This window comes from Scyliorhinus canicula, chromosome 19, assembly GCF_902713615.1.
Source record: "Scyliorhinus canicula chromosome 19, sScyCan1.1, whole genome shotgun sequence".
Classification (NCBI taxonomy): Eukaryota; Metazoa; Chordata; class Chondrichthyes; order Carcharhiniformes; family Scyliorhinidae; genus Scyliorhinus; species Scyliorhinus canicula.
The window spans coordinates 106,643,996-106,664,500 of record NC_052164.1 but is presented as its reverse complement, the minus strand read 5'-3'; the positions used below and the strand labels follow the sequence as shown (position 1 = coordinate 106,664,500).

At 52.0% G+C, this 20,505-nt stretch overlaps 1 protein-coding gene across 1 annotated transcript in view; it reads left to right on the top strand.

Moving 5' to 3' along the window:
• grik4 (glutamate receptor, ionotropic, kainate 4) overlaps positions 1 to 20,505 on the top strand; it is a 229,077-nt gene that overhangs the window by 28,008 nt on the left and 180,564 nt on the right. Inside the window, exons 5-7 of the mRNA XM_038778816.1 lie at positions 3,085 to 3,182; positions 13,337 to 13,502; positions 19,523 to 19,701. Coding sequence (XP_038634744.1) covers positions 3,085 to 3,182; positions 13,337 to 13,502; positions 19,523 to 19,701 — 443 coding nt within the window. The remainder of the gene's footprint in view (positions 1 to 3,084; positions 3,183 to 13,336; positions 13,503 to 19,522; positions 19,702 to 20,505) is intronic.

Sequence of the window (20,505 nt, the reverse complement as noted above, 5' to 3'; positions counted from 1 at the left end):
TCCTCTCCAGTAATGTACCCACTACAGGTGTTAGGCTTACCGGTCCATTATTCCCAAGTTTTTCTTTGCAGCTCTTCTTCGATAAGGGCAAAACATTTGCTACCCTCCAGTCTTCTGATACCTCACCTGTGGCTAACGATGATGCAAATATCTCAGCCAGGGCTCCCGCAATTTCCTCTCTCGCTTCACAGTGTTCTTGGATATACCACAGGGATCAGTGCTGCTATTTGTGATTTTTATCAATGACTTGGAGGAGGGGGCTGAAGGGTGGGTCAGTAAATTTACTGATGACACCAAGATTGGTGGAGTAGTGGATGAGGTGGAGGGCTGTTGTACGCTACAAAGAGACATTGATAGGATGCAGAGCTGGGCCGAAAAATGGCAGATGGAGTTTAACCCTGAAAAGTGCGAGGTGATACATTTTGGTAGAAAAAATTTGAATGCGGATTACAGGGTCAACGGCAGGGTTCTGAGGAATGTGGAGGAACAGAGATCTTGGGGTTCATGTCCACAGATCTCTGGATAGAGCTGTGAAGAAGGCTTATAGTGCGTTAGCGTTTATTAACAGGGGGCTTGAGTTTAAGAGCCGCGGGGTTATGCTGCAACTGTACATGACCCTGGTGAGACCATATTTGGAGTAGTGTGCGCAGTTCTGGTCACCTCACTATAGGAAGGATGTGGAAGCATTGGAAAGGGTGCCAAGGAGATTTACCAGGATGCTGCATGGTTTGCAGGATAGGTCTTATGAGGAAAGGTTGAGGGAGCTCGGGCTTTTCTCTTTGCAGCGGGGGAGGATGAGAGACGATTTAATAGAGGTTTATAAGATGATGAGGGGGATAGATAGAGTGGATGTTCAGAGACTATTTCCTCGGGTGGATGTAGCTGTTACAAGGGGGCATAACTATAAGATTCAGGGTGGGAGATATAGGAGGGATGCCCGAGGTAGGTTCTTTACTCAGAGAGTGGTTAGGGTGTGGAATGGACTGCCTGCTGTGATAGTGGAGTCGGACACTAGGAACTTTCAAGCGGCTTTGGATAGGCACATGGAGCACACCAGAATGGCAGGGAGTGGGAAAGCTTGATCTTGGTTTCGGACAATGCTCGGCACAACATCGAGGGCCGAAGGGCCTGTTCTGTGCTGTACTGTTCTATGTTCTATACCTGCTCAGGGCCAGGAGATTTATCCACCTTCATACATTTTAAGACGTCCATCAACTCCTCTGCTGCAATGCAAAACTGTCCCCAATATATCGCCACTAACCTTCCCAGGTTCTCAAGTCTTCATGTCTTTCTCCACGGTAAACACAGAGGAGAAATATTCATTGAGTAGCCTGTCTCCTGCGGTTCCACACATATGTGTCCATTTTGGTCCTTGAGGGATCCTATTCTCTTTCTAGTTATTCTTTTTCCTTTAATACACTTAAAGAATCTCTTTGGATTCAGCTTAACCCTCTCGGCCAAAACTACCCATGCCCCCTTTTTGCCCTCCTAATTTCCTCCTTGAAATGAAATGAAAATCGCTTATTGTCACGAGTAGGCTTCAATGAAGTTACTATGAAAAGCCCCTAGTCGCCACATTCTGGTGCCTGTCCGGGGAGGCTGGTACGGCTGAGTATACTCCTGTATCCCCTGTACACCTCCAGAGAATCCCTTGATTCCAGCTTCTTGTACCTGAGTTATGCCTCCTTTTTCCTGGCTAAAACCTCAATATGTTTTGTGATCCAGGGTTCCATCCTCCTGCCAGCCTTGCCCGTGTTTAGCCGGGTGTTTCTCAATGCTTGCAGGGCTGAGAACAACCCCGCTATCAAACCAGACTCAGTGCAGGAAGAGATCGGGGCACCATTTTTAAATTCCACCCCGATCTCTCGATCCCCCTTTCTCCCCACACCGGCCTCCAGATCCCATCAAAACCCCAATTTAACTGGTGGGGGGTCCTCGAGCCCACCCTCACTCCACTTCATAAGGGCAGGGCACCCCTAGGCCTGATCCCTGGCATAGGCAACCTGGCACTCAGGCACCCTGGCAAGTGGCACTTCCAGTGTGATCGGATGGCAGTGCCAAGGTACCCAGGTGGCAGCGGGAGTGCGAGGGTACCACCCTGCCCATAGTCCGACCACTTGGGGTACTCTGATGGCCTGGAAGACCTCCAGGTGCCATTATGCCTGGTCCACGTTTGTGTGAACCAGTGCTAATCGGTGCCATGGCGAGGCCTCCCAGGCTCTAGCGTTCGTACCCGGGCTTCGGGAGTATTGGCCTAATGGCTCATTTAAATATGTCAATCTGGATCTTGCTGAGTGAGGGCAAGGTCCAGATTGTGACATCTTGTGAGGCGTTCTCGTGAGATTTAACGGCCTCGGCGTATCACCGTGGCGGGCGGGACGAGGACACTCGATCGCGCCCAAGGACTGGATTCTCCGGTTGCTGATGGCAAAATCACATTTGCTGATCGGCCAGAGAATCAAAGTTCCCGACCGGCCAAGTTCCCGATAGCGTCGGTCGCGTGTGGTCTCACCCATCGGAAACTCGGTGTGGCGGCTGCGGACTCAGCTTCCCTCAGTGGAAAGGTAGTCATAACCCTCCATTCTAGCCTAAATGAAAATAACTTGGAGGCGGGATCATGGCGACAAATTGGCGCGGCAGCTGGTAGCAGAAGAATGTGAGCTTGCCTGCCACAATCCAGCCTCCAGGAAATCCAAATGAAAATTTAACCCATGCAGCTGGCCACATGGAATTTCACATCTAGTTGTTACCCAGAACCTGGGGCGGGATTCTCTGACCCCCCGCCGGGTCGGAGAATCGCCCAGGGCAGGCATCAATCCCGCCCCCGCCGTGTCCCGAATTCTCCGCCACCCGAGATTCGTCAGGGGCGGGAATCGCGACGCGCCGGTCGGTGGGCCCCCCGTGGCAATTCTCCGGCCCGCGATGGGCCGAAGTCCCGCCGCTGACAAGCCTCTCCCGCCGGCGTGGATTAAACCACCTACCTGACCGGTGGGATTGGTGGCGCGGGCAGGGGCAGAATCATGATTGTACAGCCCTTTGCTACCAGGGTGACTAACTTTTAATTGAAATTTCTCTTTGTTGCAGCTTGTCAGATTCTGCCAAAGGGGGTTGTGGCAATCTTGGGTCCATCTTCAAGTCCAGCATCTGCCTCTATTATCAGCCACATCTGCGGTGAGAAGGAGGTAACGCTGATACTTATAATAAATTCATAATTCCCAGTACTGTTGGTCACAGGGGCTGTTTAGCACACTGGGCTAAATCGCTGGCTTTGAAAGCAGACCAAGGCAGGCCAGCAGCACGGTTCGATTCCCATAACAGCCTCCCCGAACAGGCGCCGGAATGTGGTGACTAGGGGCTTTTCATAGTAACTTCATTGAAGCCTACTCGTGACAATAAGGGATTTTCATTTCATTTCATTGATGCAAATAGATCACAGCTAATCTGTACCTCAGTTTGATTTCCTTGGTTTTGCTCCATGTCTGTAGATGGCTTTGCCCAAACAAAAGTTGATCTCAACACCAGCGTTAATAGAAATCAGTGAATAAAACTTGCTGCAACTTCGAATTGGAGCAGCAAGTTTGGATAAATTCAAGTTTACAAAATCACAGCTAATTTGGCGCAGAAGGAGGCTATTCGGCCCATCGTGTCTACACCAGTTCTATGTCTCAGGGTCATTCTCCTGCTTTTTCCCCATTGCACATTTAGCGGAATTTTCTTGGGCAGTATTCTCCGACCCCCCCGCCAGGTCGGAGAATCGGAGCCGCGTAAAACGCACCATGCCGCCCCCGATGCTGGGACACAATTCTCCACAGTGCGGAGAATCGGCGCTGGCGTGGTTGGCACGACGACGGTCAGGGTATACGGCAACTCTCTGGCATGGGCCGACGTGCCGATTCACCGGCCCGGATGGCCCGAGCTGCCGTCATCAAAAGCCGAGTCCAGCTGGCACCATTCTAACATCCTGTGAGCCGGTGGGACCTCGGCGTTGAAGGGTCCAGGGGCGGCCTGTGGGAGGGGGTCCAACCCCGGGTGATGTCTCTGTAGTGGCCTGGCCCGCGATATGGGCCCACTGATCAGGCTTCTCTGCCCCTCGGCCTACTTTCCTCCGTGCCTGCCCCTGTAGCTCTGCGCCATTTGGTGTCGGGGCCGGCGTGGGGAAGAAGGCCACTGCGCATGCGCGGACCCCACGGCACTGAGTTCAGGCCGGGATCGGCAGTTGGAGCAGCGTAGGGCGCTCCAGCGCCATCCTAGCCCCCTGTGGGCCGTAGAATGGAGTCCCGGAACAGGCGCCGATGCTGGAGTAAAACACTCCCATTTATACTCCGGCGTTGGCACTTTGCCGCCCGTTGTGAGAATCCTGCCCCCTTATCTTTTGGCAAATGGCACAGACAGGTAAAACAGCATCGAAGGCGTCGGCTCAAATGGCAGCTTCTCTGCCATATTGTCAGGGACTCTTAGAAAAAGTTAAGGGGTGGATCTCATGATGTTAAGATTTTTTTAAAAGGGCACCCCAAATACGAAAATCCCCAAGCACAGAATTCACCCCAAAGGGGCCATCCTTTCCCTTTGACATATTTCCTGATTTCTTCTTCCCAAACGGGACACTGACCTACTCTACTGGTCGCTGCGACCTCAAATTCCTGGGGGTTCATAAGGCGTTCTGTTGCCTTCATTGCCATCTTTCCTATCTCTGGGTCCTCTACTAAATTTGAAACAGATGATGATAAAGCGGTGATGTAGACACGGGTATGGCTTACGCTAATTTCCGGCCTACAAAACTCCCGACAGTTTTACACAACAAAATCTCTCAGGTTTAACTTATATCCCTGTTAGTACGCATGCATTAACATACTTCCGAATTCTGGAGGCTTGTTCAGTATTGCTTAAACACTTGTGGTTTTTCTGTTTCCAATTGGATTTCTAATTCGAATTTTGGGTTCTCTCGGAGTGGTGGGGCCACTTCTAAGTTGAGTCCCACCAGAGTCGCCAGTAAATGTTGCTCGTTATGGTCTCTCTTAATTGGCTGTTTATGACGGTTAATATGGTCGCCGTCCTTAATTCTAATTATGTTTGCTCAAGAGTCGGCAGGTATCTTTTCGATACCGCACAAGGTTCAAAACCGAATACTGATTAAAGACTTGATACACCAGTTAGTAAGTTCAAAATCAATATTCATTTATTTACACACAGTCAATTATACTCATGCACAAACTCTACCAACTAAACTATCACTGCTACTAAAAAGCCTATACTTAGCTTCGGGCGCCCACTCAGTCAGAGGAACAATGGCCATCGTCCGGTTCTGAGGCTGCTGGCATCGAACTTGTACGGAATAGTAGCTAGGAGCGTCTATCTCGTAGCGTGCATTGACTTTGGACTTACTTGTCTGGTGCAGCTGCTAGGCAGGTCTCTCGCTGCTGAGAGCCAAGGCCAAGAAGAACGATTCTTGCTTGGGGGCTTCTTCTTATACCCCAAAGGGGGCTTCGTGCGCTTTTGGGCAGGCCTTGAACTTGGCCCCAATTAATTGGACCGAATCCTAATCATCGGTATTGATTTTCTCCAATAAAGGGGTGGCTGTCTGATTGCTGGGCGGGCCCTAGGTGGCCGTTGGCCTGCCTTTGTTTTCGTCTCCTCCGGTGCCGGGGTGTCTGCTTTAGTATCGTTTGCTTAAATGTTTCTCTTTTGTCCCCGGAGATGGCTCATTAGTATGCTAATGGCTTTGCAGTATCGGTCTTGTCTGGGAGCTGCAAACTCCAATCCACAGACAAACCTTGCACTTGCCTGCTTTCTTAGCATTGTCCAATTTTCCCTTCATTCTCAGCAAGTGTCCATTTTGTAATCGGGACGTGGCCACCCCAGGTGGCTACAATTTCCTTTCCCCTCATAATCTTGTACACCTCGATCAGGTCTCCCCTCAGCCTTTCCTGCTCCAGCGAAAACAATGTAAGCCTATCCAACCCCTCTTCATAACTTAAATGTTCCATCCCAGTCAAAATCCCGGTAAAAGGCCTCTGCACCCCCTCCAGAGCAATCACCTCCTTCCTCTCATTGGCGACCAAAATTGCTCACAGTACTTCAGCTGTGGCCTTACCAAACTTCTCCAATCTGACCTCCCTGCTTTTGTAAACTATGCCTTGATTGATAAAGGCAAGGGTCCCATATGCCTTTTTCACCCCCTATTAACCTGCACTCTGCCTTCAGAGATCTATGGACAAACACAATAATGTCCCTTTGTCACCCTGAACTTCCCAGTGTCAGACCTTTCATTGAATGCTTCCTTGTCAAATTGCTCCTTCCAAAGTGTATCACCTCACACTTTTCAGGGTTAAATTCCATCTGCCACTTTTCTGCCCATGTGACCATCCCGTCTGTATCTCCCTGTAACCCAAGACACTCAACCTCACTGTTAACCAACCGGCCAATCCTTGTGTCATCCACAGACTAACTGATTGTGGATAGTTATCTATGTCGTTTATATAAATTACAAACAATAGAGGACCCAGCACAGATCCCTGTGGTACGTCACTGGACACTGGCTTCCAGTCACTAAAGCAACCGTCTGGCATCACCCTCTGTATCCTATGGCTAAGCCAATTTTGAATCCGCCTTATCAAGTTCCCCTGTATCCCATGTTGCCTTCTTTATAAGTCTCCCATATGGGGCGTTGTCAAAGGCTTTGCTGAAATCTATGTAAACTACATCAAATGTACTACCCTCATCTACACACCTGGTCACATGCTCAAAACATTCAATGAAGTTTGTTTGGCATGACCTCCCTCTGACAAAGCCATGCTGACTCCTTGATCAAACCTTGCTTCTCCAAGTGTGGATAGATTTTCTCCTTTAGAATTTTCTCCAATAGTTTCACTACCACTGACATGAGTAGTTCCCTGGCTGGTCTCTACAACCTTTCTTTTTTTTTAATTTTATAAATTTAGAGTACCCAATTATTTTCTTTTTCAATTAAGGTGCAATTTAGCATGGCCAATCCACTGACTGTGCACATCTTTTGGGTTGTGGCGGTGAGACCCACGTAGTCACGATGAGAATGTGCAAACTCCACATGGACAGTGACCCGAGGCCGGGATCGAACTGCTGTCCTCGGCGCTGTGAGGTCTACAACTTTTCCTAAATAGTGGGACCACATTAGCTGTTCTCTGGTCCTCTGACAATTTGGGTCAGAGCCCCTGAAATCTCCTCCCTCGCCTCCATAGTAGCCTGGGACAGAATTCATCCGGAACTGGAGATTTGCCCACTTTTAAAAAAATAATAATATTTATTGGAATTTTTTGAAACATATATATCAACAGAACAATAATAACAATAACAATAATAATAAACACCCCCCGGCACCCGTAACAATGCATATAACAAACCCCCCCACCCCACCCCCAAACCCAATAAACAACAAAATAAATTAACAATAAGCAAATTAACTTAAACACTATCCCCCTAAAACCACCCCCCCTTTCCCCCCTCCCCCCCGGGTTGTTGCTGCTGCCTGACCTAGTACCTTATCGTTGAGCCAGAAAGTCGAGGAAAGGCTGCCACCTCCTAAAGAACCCTTGTACCGACCCCCTCAGGGCGAATTTGACCCTCTCCAGCTGAATGAATCCCGCCATGTCATTAATCCAGGTCTCCACGCTCGGAGGTCTCGCATCTTTCCACTGCAGCAAGATCCTCCGGCTACTAGGGACGCAAAGGCCAAGACATCGGCCTCTTTCGCCTCCTGCACTCTCGGCTCCACCCCAACCCCAAATATCGTGAGTCCCCATCCTGGCTTGACCCTGGATCCCACCACCCTCGACACCGTCCTCGCCACCCCCTTCCAGAACTCCTCCAGTGCCAGGCATGCCCAGAACATATGGGCATGGTTCGCTGGGCTCCCCGAACAACTGACGCACATGTCTTCGCCCCCAAAGAACCTACTCATCCTTGTCCCAGTCATGTGGGCCCGGTGCAGCACCTTGAACTGGATGAGACTAAGCCTCGCACATGAAGAGGAGGAGTTCACCCTCTCCAGGGCTTCCGCCCATGTCCCCTCCTCAATCTGTTCCCCCAGCTCCACCTCCCACTTAGCCTTCAGCTCCTCTGCTGACGCCACACCCACCTCCTGCATTGCCTGGTAGATGTCAGACACCTTCCCATCCCTGACCCACACCCCCGAAAGCACCCTATCCCTTACCCCCCGCGGGGGCAGCAAAGGGAACCCCTCCACCTGTCGCCTAGCAAACGCCTTGACCTGAAGGTACCTGAACATATTCCCCGGGGGGGAGCTCAAACTTCTCCTCCAGTTCACCAAGGCTCGCGAACCTCCCATCAATAAACAGGTCTCCCAACTTCCTTATGCCCGCCCTGTGCCACCCCAGGAACCCGCCATCCATGTTCCCTGGGACAAACCGGTGGTTCCCCCGCAGCGGGGCCTCCACCGAGCCCCCCACATCCCCCCTGTGTTGCCTCCACTGCCCCCAAATTTTGAGGGTAGCCGCCACCACCGGGCTCGTAGTGTACCTCATTGGAGGGAGCGGCAGCGGCGCCGTTACCAGTGCCTTCAGGCTCGTGCCTCCACAGGACGCCATCTCCATCCATTTCCATGCTGCCCCCTCCCCATCCGTTACCCACTTGCGTACCATCGAGACGTTAGCCGCCCAATAGTACCCAGAGAGGTTGGGCAGCGGCAGCCCCCCTCTATCCCTGCCCCGCTCCAAAAAGACCCTCCTTACCCTCGGAGTCCCATGCGCCCAAACAAATCCCAGAATGCTGCTGTTCACCCTCCTAAAAAAGGCCCTCGGAACGAAAATGGGGAGGCACTGAAACAAAAACAAAAACCTCGGGAGCACCATCATTTTAACGGACTGTACTCTACCCGCCAATGACAACAGCAGCATGTCCCACCTTTTAAATTCCTCCTCCATCTGCTCCACCAACCTAGTAAAATTGAGCTTGTGCAGAGTCCCCCAGCTCCTAGCCACCTGAACCCCCAGGTACCTAAAACTCCTCATTGCCCTCTTTAGCGGGAGCCTATCAATCCCCTCCTCCTGATCTCCCGGGTGTACGACAAACAGCCCACTCTTGCCCAGGTTCAATTTATAGCCCGAGAAACTCCCAAACTCAGCAAGAATCTCCATCACCTCCGGCATTCCCCCCACCGGGTCTGCTACAGACAGCAGCAAGTCGTCTGCATAAAGCGACACTCGGTGCTCCTCCCCACCTCGCACCAAACCCCTCCACCTCCTCGACTCCCTGAGAGCAATGGCAAGAGGCTCAATTGCCAACGCAAAAAGCAAGGGGGACAGGGGGCACCCTTGCCTCGTCCCACGGTGGAGCCTGAAGTACTCGGACCTCCTCCCATTTGTCGCTACACTCGCCATCGGGGCCTCGTACAGCAACCTCACCCATTTAATAAACCCCACCCCAAACCCGAACCTCTCCAACACCTCCCACAAGTACCCCCACTCAACCCTGTCAAAGGCCTTCTCCACATCCAATGCCACCACAATCTCCGCCTCTCCTTCTGCTGCCGGCATCATTATCACATTTAGCAGCCTTCGCACGTTAGTGTTCAGCTGCCTCCCCTTCACAAAACCCATCTGATCTTCATGTACCACCCCCGGCATCCAGTCCTCTATTCTAGTGGCCAAGATCTTCGCCAGCAATTTGGCGTCTACATTGAGCAGTGAAATTGGCCTGTGTGATCCGCACTGCAAGGGGTCCTTACCATGCTTTAGGATCAGGGAAATTAGCACCCGAGACATCGTCAGGGGCAAAACACCCCCCTCCCATGCCTCGTTGAAGGTCCTAACCAACAGGGGGCCCAGCAGATCCGCGTATTTCTTATAAAATTCAACCGGGAACCCATCCGGTCCCGGCGCCTTCCCCGACTGCATGTGGCCAATCCCACTGACCAGCTCCTCCAACTCGATAGGCGTCCCCAGTCCCTCCACCTGCTCCTCCTGCACCCTTGGAAATCGCAGCCTGTCCAAAAAACTCTCCATTCCGCCCCCCACCACCGGCGGCTCCGACCGGTACAGTTCCCTATAGAAGTCGCTAAAGACCTCATTGACCTCTGCCCCCTGCCGCACCACATTCCCATCTCTATCCTTCACTCCACCAATCTCCCTAGCCGCGTCCCGCTTACGAAGCTGATGCGCCAGCATCCTGCTCGCCTCCTCTCCATACTCATAGACCGCTCCCTGCGCCTTCCTCCACTGTGTCTCCGCCTTTCTGGTGGTCAATAAATCAAACTTGGCCTGCAAGCTACGCTGCTCCCCCAGTAATCCCTCCTCCGGGGCCTCCGCGTACCTCCTATCCACACTCAACAGCTCCCCCACCAGTCTCTCCCTCTCCCTCCTCTCCCCCCTCTCCCTATGGGCTCGGATGGAGATCAGCTCCCCCCTAATCACTGCCTTCAGAGCCTCCCACACCATCCTCACCTGGACCTCCCCAGTATCATTGACCTCGAGGTACCTCTCGATACATCCCCAAACCCTCCTACACACCTCATCATCAGCCAACAACCCCACGTCCAGACGCCAAAGCGTGCGCTGGTCCCGCACCTCCCCCATCTCCAGATCCACCCAATGGGGAGCATGGTCCAAAATCACAATAGCCGAATACTCGGCCTCCTCCACCCTCGGGGCCAATCCCCTGCTCAAAACAAAGAAATCAATGCGGGAATAAACCCTGTGCACATGGGAGAAAAAAGAGTACTCCCAAGCCCTCGGCCTCCTGAATCTCCAGGGATCCACTCCTCCCATCTGGTCCATAAACCCCCTCAACACCTTGGCCGCCGCCGGCCTCCTGCCTGTCCTTGAACTAGAGCGATCCAGTAGGGGATCCCGCACCGTATTGAAGTGTCCCCCCCCCCCCCATGATCAAGCCCCCCACCTCCAGGCCAGGAATGCGGCCCAACATACGCCTCATGAAACCAGCATCATCCCAATTTGGGGCGTACACATTAACCAACACCACCCTCTCCCCCTGCAGCTTACCGCTCACCATCACATATCTGCCGCCACTATCAGCTACAACCTCAGATGCCTCAAACACCACCCTCTTCCCCACCAGGATCGCCACCCCCCGGTTCTTCGAGTCGAGCCCTGAGTGGAAAACCTGCCCCACCCACCCCTTCCTCAGACGGACCTGGTCCGCCACCTTCAGGTGGGTCTCCTGGAGCATAGCCACGTCCGCCTTCAGCCCCTTCAGATGCGAAAACACCCGGGCCCGCTTAACCAGCCCATTCAACCCCCTCACGTTCCACGTAATCAGCCGGATCAGGGGGCACCCCGCCCCCCCTCCCCCGTCGACTAGCCACAACCCATCGTCTGCTCGTCCCTGGCCAGCACCCATTCACCCCGCACCAACTCCTCCCTGGCCAATGCAGCAGCAACCCGGTATCCCCCCCCCCCCCCCCCCCAGGCTAGGACCCCTCCTAGCCGCGACTCTCCCTCCACTGTACTCCCGTGAGCCAGCTGACCTCTGCTGACCCCGGCAGCTCCCGCTCTAACTCCGACCCCTCCCGATATGAGGTCCCCCCTCCTCCCCTGCATCAGTTCCTGGGCACTGCTTCAGCGCGGGAAAACCGGTCTAATAACCACGCCCCTCACCACCAGCTCCACCCCCCTCGTCCCGCAGCGCGGGAAACCAGAGAAAAGCCCGCGCTTTCACACTGCCCCACTCCACCAACGCAGCTCCCAAACCGCAGTCCCAACCCAACCACCAACTCCGTACAAACAAAGACACAGATCAACCACAAACCCCAATACCCCCCTTAGAATACAAAACCATAACCCAAATCGTCCAAAAGCGAGAGAAAAAACAGAAACAAACAGAATAACCAGCTACAGCATAAACAGTGATACAGAAATAGAAAAACTCCCACAGCCCCCAATCTCTAGTTTGAGTCCAGCTTTTCAGCCTGCACAAAGGCCCACGCTTCCTCCGGGGACTCAAAGTAGTGATGTCGGTCCTTGTAGGTGACCCACAGGCGCGCAGGCGGCAACATGCCCAACTTCACCTGCTTTCCGTGGAGCACCGCCTTCGTCCAGTTGAACCCGGCTCTCCGCTTAGCCACCTCCGCACTCCAGTCCTGGTAGATCCTCACTACCGAATTCTCCCACTTGCTACTCCTCACCTTCTTGGCCCATCGCAGCACACACTCCCGGTCACTGAACCGATGGAACCGCACCAGCACCGCCCGCGGGGGTTCATTCACCTTAGGCCTCCTGGCCAGTACTCTGTGGGCCCCCTCCAGCTCCAGGGGCAGATGGAAGGATCCCTGCCCCCACCAGCGAGTTCAGCATCACGGCCACATAGGCCGGCAGGTCCGACCCCTCCAGCCCCTCCTCGAGGCCCAGGATCCGCAGGTTCTTCCTCCGTGACCGAAGCTCCATCTCCTCGAACCGATTTTGCCACTTTTTATGAAGCGCCCCGTGTATCTCCACCTTCCCCACGAGGGCCGAAACCACCTCCTCACGCTCAGAGGCCTGCTGCTGCAACTCCAGTATCGCTGCACCCTGGGTTGTCTGGGTCTCCAGCAGCTTACTTGTCATCACCTTCAGGGATTTCAACAGCTTCCTTCTCATCATATCCTGAATAATTCTGGTCATCCATGTATCTCTGGGCCTATTACTCCTTCCTATATTACCCTCAGGGGAACATGTTGGGCCAGTAGCCTCCTCATTTCATTTTGTGAAGGCCCCCCCCCAATCCCCCTTAGTTTTCAAAGAACAAAGAACAAAGAAAAGTACAGCACAGGAACAGGCCCTTCGGCCCTCCAAGCCCGTGCCGACCATGCTGCCTGTCTAAACTAAAATCTTCTACACTTCCGGGGTCCGTATCCCTCTATTCCCATCCTATTCATGTATTTGTCAAGGTACCCCTTTATTTAAAAACCTATCAAATGTATGTACACGTGCTTAACCTTAACCAGAATGCATAATTCTAATGTAAAATGTAGTGGGATTTTTAGTTCAAAACAACATTGGCTGTGTAACCAGTATCCATTAAAAACAATTGGATAAAAGCAAATTACTGCGGATGCTGGAACCTGAAACAAAAGAGAAAATCTTTTGGCAGAGTCATCGGACTCGAAACGTTAGCTCTTTTCTCTCCCTACAGATACTGCCAGACTTGTTGAGATTTTCCAGCATTTTCTCTTTTGTTAAAAACAATTGGAAAATGGGAACATTCTGTCACCTGAATGGGGTACCCATTGACAGTTTTAAATGAGTTGTGTCTGTCTAATGTACGAGGTAGAGGAATCTGAATAGTACAGAGTACAAGGGATAATTAGTTAGAAAGTGTCACTAACTAACTTTTCTTCTCTTCAATGCAGGTGCCTCATGTTAAAGTAGCTGCTGAAGAGATTCCTAAATTACAGAATTTGAGGTTCACTACATTAAATCTGCACCCAAGTAACATGGACATCAGTTTGGCTATTGCTAGCATCTTGAAGTTCTTCAACAGGACAATGGCCTGCCTGATCTGTGCCAAAGCTGAATGTAAGAACAGCAAAGGATATCATTGAATGTCAAAATAGGAATTGTGGTTATTTCAAACATTCTTAGAACTGAATGAAACAATCATTGAAAGTGTGTAAAGTAGATTAGTCAAGCAAATCCATTGGATTCTTGCTGTGTGTGCCTGTGTGTATCAGTGCAGACATAGAAATATAGAAAATAGAAGCAGGAGGAGGCCATTCAGCCCTTCGGGCCTGCTCCACCATCCAATATGATTATGGTTGATCATCAAGTTCAATACCCTGATCCCTTGATCCCTTTAGCCCCAAGAGCCATATCTAATTCCTTCTAGAAATTACACAACGTTTTGGCCTCAACTACTTTCTGTGGTAGTGAATTCCACAGATTCCCCACTCTCTGGGTGAAGAAATTCCTCCTCACCTCAATCCTAAAAGGTTTACCCCTTATCCTCAAACTATGGTCCCTAGTTCTGGACTCCCCCACCATCGGGAACATTCTTTCTGAATCTACCCTGTCTAATCCTGTTAGAATTTTGTAAGTTTCCATGAGATTCCCTCTCACTCTTCTAAACTCCAATGAATATAATTCTAACCGATTTAGTCTCTCCTCATATGACAGTCCCACCATCCCAGGAATCATCCTGGTAAACATTCGCTGCACTCCCTCCATAGCAAGAACATCCTTCCTCAGATAGGGGCGAAATTCACCGACTCCCTGCAGGGTCGGAGAATCGCCCGGGGCCGCAGAAAATCCCGCCCCCACCGTGGCAGAAATTATCCGCCACCCGGGAATTGGCGGAGGCGGGAATCACCCCATGCCGATCAGCGAGCCCCCTGCAGCGATTCTCCGGCCCACAATGGGCCGAAGTCCCGCCGCTGGGAGGCCTCTCCCACCGCCGTGGTTTGAACCACCTCTGGTGGCGGTGGGATCGGCGACACGAGCGGGCCCCCGGGATCCTGGGGGGGGCGCGGGGCGATCGGACCCCGGGGGGCGCCCCCACGGTGGCCAGGCCCGCGGTCGGGGCCCACCAATCGGCGGGCGGGCCAGTGCTGTGGGGGCACTCTTTCTCTTCCGCCGCTGCCACTGCCTCCACCATGGCGGAGGCGGAAGAGAATCCCCCGGCGCATGCGCGAACGGGCAAAGACCTTTCGGCCAGCCCCGGCGCCAGGCGGCAGGGCGTCAAAGGCCGCTAGTGCCGATTTTGGCGCCAGTCGGCGTGAGGGTCAATGTGAGGGCTTTGCCCCTAAAGGTGCAGAGAATTCCGCACCTTTGGGGAGGCCCGACACCGGAGTGGTTGGCGCCACTCCGCTACGCCGGGACCCCCCGCCCCACCGGGTAGGGGAGAATTTCGCCCAAGGACACCAAAACTGCTGACAATACCCCAATCGTGGCCTCACCAAAGGCCATCAATTGCAGTAAAGCATCTCTATTCCTGTACTCAAATCCTATCTTTGAAGGCCAACATATCATTTGCCTTCTTTACTGCCTGCTGTACCTGCACACTTGTTTTAATAGGAACATCGGAATTAGGAGCAGAAATCGGTAATTCAGCCCCTCAAACCTGCTTTGCCATTCAATCAGATCATGGCCGATCTCTTCCTGGTCTCAAATCCACCTCCCTACCTCTCACCCATATCCCTTTAACCTGTTTTTTAATCAGAAAGAAATCTGTGTCCAAAATGGCGGCTCGATAACGGGATTTGTGAGGGAATTCCTTGCCATCCATAAATTTGCATGGGAAAGGATAGGTGATGGCCTCTGGATTCCTGTTCCCATTCCCAAGCACAAATGAATGGCAAATAATCTCCACCTGGAAAATATAGAGCTGGGTTCTCCGATTTTCAGGCTATATCCAGATTAACGTAGCAGTCGCGACATGTAAAATTCTCGGGCTCCCCGAAATAAACAGCCGGAGAATTGCCGGGTCCGTGGTCGCGCATGAGCTCGGTGATGATCTGCATCGGTCGTGCCGTACAACATGGCGGCAGCCATGCGCGGACCCGACCTGCAAGACCCTGTAACCCCCCCTCACCATCCCCCACCAATCCCCCCATCCCTCGCCGAAGCCCCCCACACCCTGGCCAGCGGCACGGCTCCTGCCCCACTGCGGCGTCACTGGACACAGTCCGCAGCCACCACACTGGGTTCCCGACCACTGGGATCATGAGTCAGTCGTGCCGTCGGCAACTTGGCCCATCGAGGGCGGAGCATCAGAGGAGGGCCTTCAGGTGACGTCCTGAGGCTGTCCCAACGGTGGGCACCGTGTGCCTAGATGACGGCGGGCACCGTGTGCCTAGATGACGGCGGGCACCGTGTGCCTAGATGACGGCGGGCACCGTGTGCCTAGATGACGGCGGGCACCGTGTGCCTAGATGACGGCGGGCACCACGTGCCTTTGGAGGGGGCAGAGCATCTGAAAACAGGCACCGCTCCCAATTCCACCATAAAAAGTGATTCTCCGCCCGATTGCCGATTACGTATCTGAGAATCCGGCCCATTCCCACATTCATTATAATTATAGATGGTAGTGTTAGAACCAAAAAAGTAGACAAGTTCAAAGCTTTATTGAGGATCTTAGTACGAAAGAGAAACTTTTGTTGATCCTTCACTCAGAAGTCAACAAAACTCATCTGGGCTTACAAGAGTGGAACAGAGGTTATGGCCGGAATTCTCCGCCGGCGGGATTCTCCGTTTTGCCGGCAGCCTGGGGGTTTCCCGACGGCGTGGGGCTGCCCCACACTGGGAAACCCCATTGACCGAAACGGAGAATCCCGCTGGCGGGTCGGGGCAGATATGTGGTGGGGGGGGGGGGTGGAGCATCCCGGCCTATATCCACTCTTAGCCACTTTGTGCCACGGGCTGTTATCTCCGTCCCGCCGTGCCAGATTTCTGGTTCAGCACACCGGCAGGATGCTCCGTTTTGCCAGCTGGTCAATGGGGTTTCCCATTGTGGGGCAGCCCCTCGCCATCGGGAAACCCCCGGGCTGCCGGCAAAACGGAGCATCCGGCCAGCGGAGAATCCAGCCCATATCTCCTTACTCCTCCCACTATTCTGTACCCTTGTGTTTTGCTACAGGGTTAGAGTCATTGCATCCTTGTATCATTTATAAGAGAGGGGCTAGAATATAATGAGCATCTGTAATTCTGCCCCCCCTTCTAGCACCTGCAGCCCGTGATTGATTATTCCTTCTGCTGATATCTATTGTGAAAGTCCTATTCCCTTGCAGGAGTGAAACTCCGCTGTTGATTCTTTTGTCCTTCATGTTATGTTAGAATGTTCTCAGGCCTTAAATTAATAATTATCACAGCCAGCATTTAATTTTATAGGAAGCCTTTCTAGCTCCAATCTCTGTTCCTGCAGGCACAGTGACTTCTGCATTTGCAGGCGCAGCTCCTGTCTGTTATCTATGGGTTTACTGGCCCACTGAACAAATATTAATGAAGCAGAAATGAATGAAGTTTCTGTCAAAAAGACCATGGGCGGGATTTTCCATTGGCTGAAGCCGAAATCGGGAAATATGATTGGACAGAGAATAGGTTCTGACACCAACGCCAAACCACAATTCTCCAGCTCAGCTTCCCTGAACCGTGAAGCTGATCTCCTTCCAGACATCTTGTTGGCTGGGATAGTGTGTGTGGGTGGGGGTGGGAAAGACTGTTTAAGTGCGGCTGTGGCTTGTGAGCCTCATGTGCGCCAATGGCGGAACCGGCAAATCCGGCACTGTTTTCCATGGAATTGATTGTGTTAATTGTCGTGATGCTGCTCGGCCCGTTTAAAGCAGCTGAATCGGTGCAGCTGTTCCGTCGTTTTTCCTGTCGTAAAACACCACGGTTCCCACGCTGGCCGCAAAATCGGAGAATCCAGCCCACAGTCTCCCAAATGGAACATTGCCGCCCAGCTCTTTTGTCCATGTTTGAACCAAGGCTGTAATGAGGTCAGGAGCTGAGTGACCCTGGGCGGAACCCAAACTGAGCGTCAGTGAGCAGGTTATTGCTGAGTAAGTGCCACTTGATAGCGCTGTTAATGACTCTTTCCACCACTTTGTTGATGATGAAGAGTAGATTGATAGAGCAGTTATTGGTTTTATGCTCCTTTGTCTATCTGTTCCCATAACTTATTTAAAAAAAACATTTTATTAAGGCATTTATGATTTTGTAACAACAAAAAATACAAATAGAGATGTAAACATAGTTCAGTAGATAACACCCCCCCCCAACCAACAACCCTACCCAGCCAACATGGCTTATGCACAATTCCCCAGTCCCTCCACCTCCTCTTGCTGATCCCGCCTAACCTAAACAAAACTAACTCCCCCTACTCTCCCCCCCCCACCACATTCCCTACCCCCGCCCCCCCCCCCCCCCCCCCCCCCCCCCTTATTGAATCCGCTGACAGTTTAGTTTTCCCAGAAGAAGTCAATAAACGGCTGCCACCTCCGGACGAACCCTAACGTTGACCCTCTCAGGGTGAACTTAATTTTCTCAAGTCTGAGAAACCCGGCCATGTCACTTACACAAACTCCTGATTTTGGGGCTTCGAGTCCCTCCACGCCAGTAAGATCCGTCTCCGGGCTACCAAGGAGGCAAAGGCCAAAACGTCAGCCTCTCTCGCTCCCTGGACTCCCGGAATTTCCGATACTCCGAAAATCGCCACCTCTGGACTCGGTGCTACCCTTGTTTTTAGCACCGTGGACATCCCCTAAGCTTCGGATACGCCCAGAACATGTCGACATGATTTGCGGGCCCTCCCACACACCTGTCCTCCACCCCAAAAAACCTGTCCATCCGGGCCACCATCATGTGTGCCTGGTGAACCACCTTGAATTGTATCAGGCTGAGCCTGGCACATGAGGAGGACGTGTTGACTCTACTCAGGGCATCCTCCAGAGACCTGCCTCTAACTCCTTACCCAGCTCATTTTCCCATTTGCGCTTTAGCTCCCCTATCTGGGTTCCCTCCCACTCTATGAGCTCTTTATAGATTTTCCCCTCCTCCACCCCCGGTCTAGAAACTACCTTATCATGTATCCCCTGTGGCGGTAGAAGAGGAAAAGTCTAAACCTGCCTTTGTACAAAGTCTCTCACCTGTAGACAGCGAAACCCATTCTGCTCGGCAATTTAAACTCCTCCTCCAGATCCCCCAAACAAGGAAAGCTCCCATCAATAAACAGATCTCCCAGCCTCTCAATCCCATCTGTTCCCATAACTTTAAAAAAAAAAAATTTAGAGTACCCAATTCATTTTTTCCAATTAAGGGGCAATTTAGCGTGGCCAATCCACCTACCCTGCTCATCTTTGAGTTGTGGGGGCGAAACCCACGCAGACACTGGGAGAATGTGCAAACTCCACATGGACAGTGACCCAGAGCCGGGATCGAACCTGGGACCTCGGCGCCGTGAGGCAGCAGTGCTAACCCACTGTGCCACCGTGCCACCCCTGTTCCCATAATTAACTAATTACCTATTACTCTTTCTCTTCCCTTCATCTTCTCCTGTGTAGTCAAGCCAACTCGCAGCACCACAAACCTGGCAGTTTCCTCGTTTGTCACCATGTCTTGGGTAGCATCTCCCGTGTTGGGAAGGAATACTCTCAACTTGTCGAGCTGAGTGCAGCTCCAACAACACTCAAGACATTCAACATCACTCAGTACAGACCAGTCCGTTTGATTGGCACCCCTTCCACAAACGTTCATTCACTCCATCACCGACACACAGTGGCAACCGTGTGTACTGTCTACAACATACAATACAGTTCCAATCCCTCCCCCTGGGAACTATTCTGGTTAATCTCCTCTGCTTCCTCTCAACGAACCTGACATTCTTCCTAAAGTCTGGTGACCAGAAAGTGATGTAATATTCTAGTGTGGCCCAACCAACGTTTTATACAGGATAGCTTTACCATTTAGGGTTTATATTTTACTAAAACCTTGCAGATAACACTTCTTTCGAAGAATCTCAGAAAGAGGTTCCTGATATATTTTAGTTGTAGCTGTGTATGTTGATTAATTCTGAAAAAATATCTCACTCCCTAATTTTGCTGTAGGCCTTTTGAATTTGGAGAAGCTTTTACGGCAGTTTCTCATTTCCAAGGACACCTTGTCAGTCCGAATGTTGGATCAAAGTCAGGACTCAACACCCCTCCTGAAGGAAATTCGAGATGACAAAATTGCAACAATTATTATTGATGGCAGCACTTCAGTGTCACAATCCATCCTTCACCAGGTATGTTTAATCTTAAAGTTACTTAACTCTGTCCAACAAGAACCTTGACAATTAATGAAAGGCCCAGATAAATAGCCTCATGACTCTAATTGAGCAGCTTAGTTTGCTTACTGTCTCCTCTCCAGAGCACAAAACTGCAGGATTACTCACACTGGGCGCAATTCTCCGGAAAGATTTATCAGTGTGGTAGGGAGCGGGAACTGCCGCAAGCTTCCTGCCGCTTGGCCCAGCGAGGCCGGCAACGCTATTCAACTTTAATTGGACCACTTAACGAGGCCCCACTGGAGCTCGCAGCCATGGCGCCGAAGGGCAGCACAGTAGCATAGTGGATAGCACAATTGCTTCACAGCTCCAGAATCCCAGGTTCGATTCCGGCTTGGGTCACTGTCTGTGCGGAGTCTGCACATCCTCCCCGTGTGTACGTGGGTTTCCTCCGGGTGCTCCGGTTTCCTCCCACAGTCCAAAGATATGCAGTTTAGGTGGATTGGCCGTGATAAATTGCCCTTAGTGTCCAAAATTGCCCTTAGTGTTGGGTGCGATTACTGGGTTCTGGGGCTAGGGTGGAGGTGTTAACCTTGGGTAGGGTGCTCTTTCCAAGAGCTGGTGCAGACTCGATGGGCCGGATGGCCTCCTTCTGCACTGTAAATTCTATGAAAGACCGGCCCCACGTTTCGGGATGCAGACCTGGGGAGGCTCCTCGATGAGGTGGAGGCCATGAGGGATGTTCTGTTCCTCTGAGAGCAGTCGGAGGGCTGCTGGATCCCAGGACCCAGCTGGGTCCCAGCCTGATGCTGAGCCTCTAGT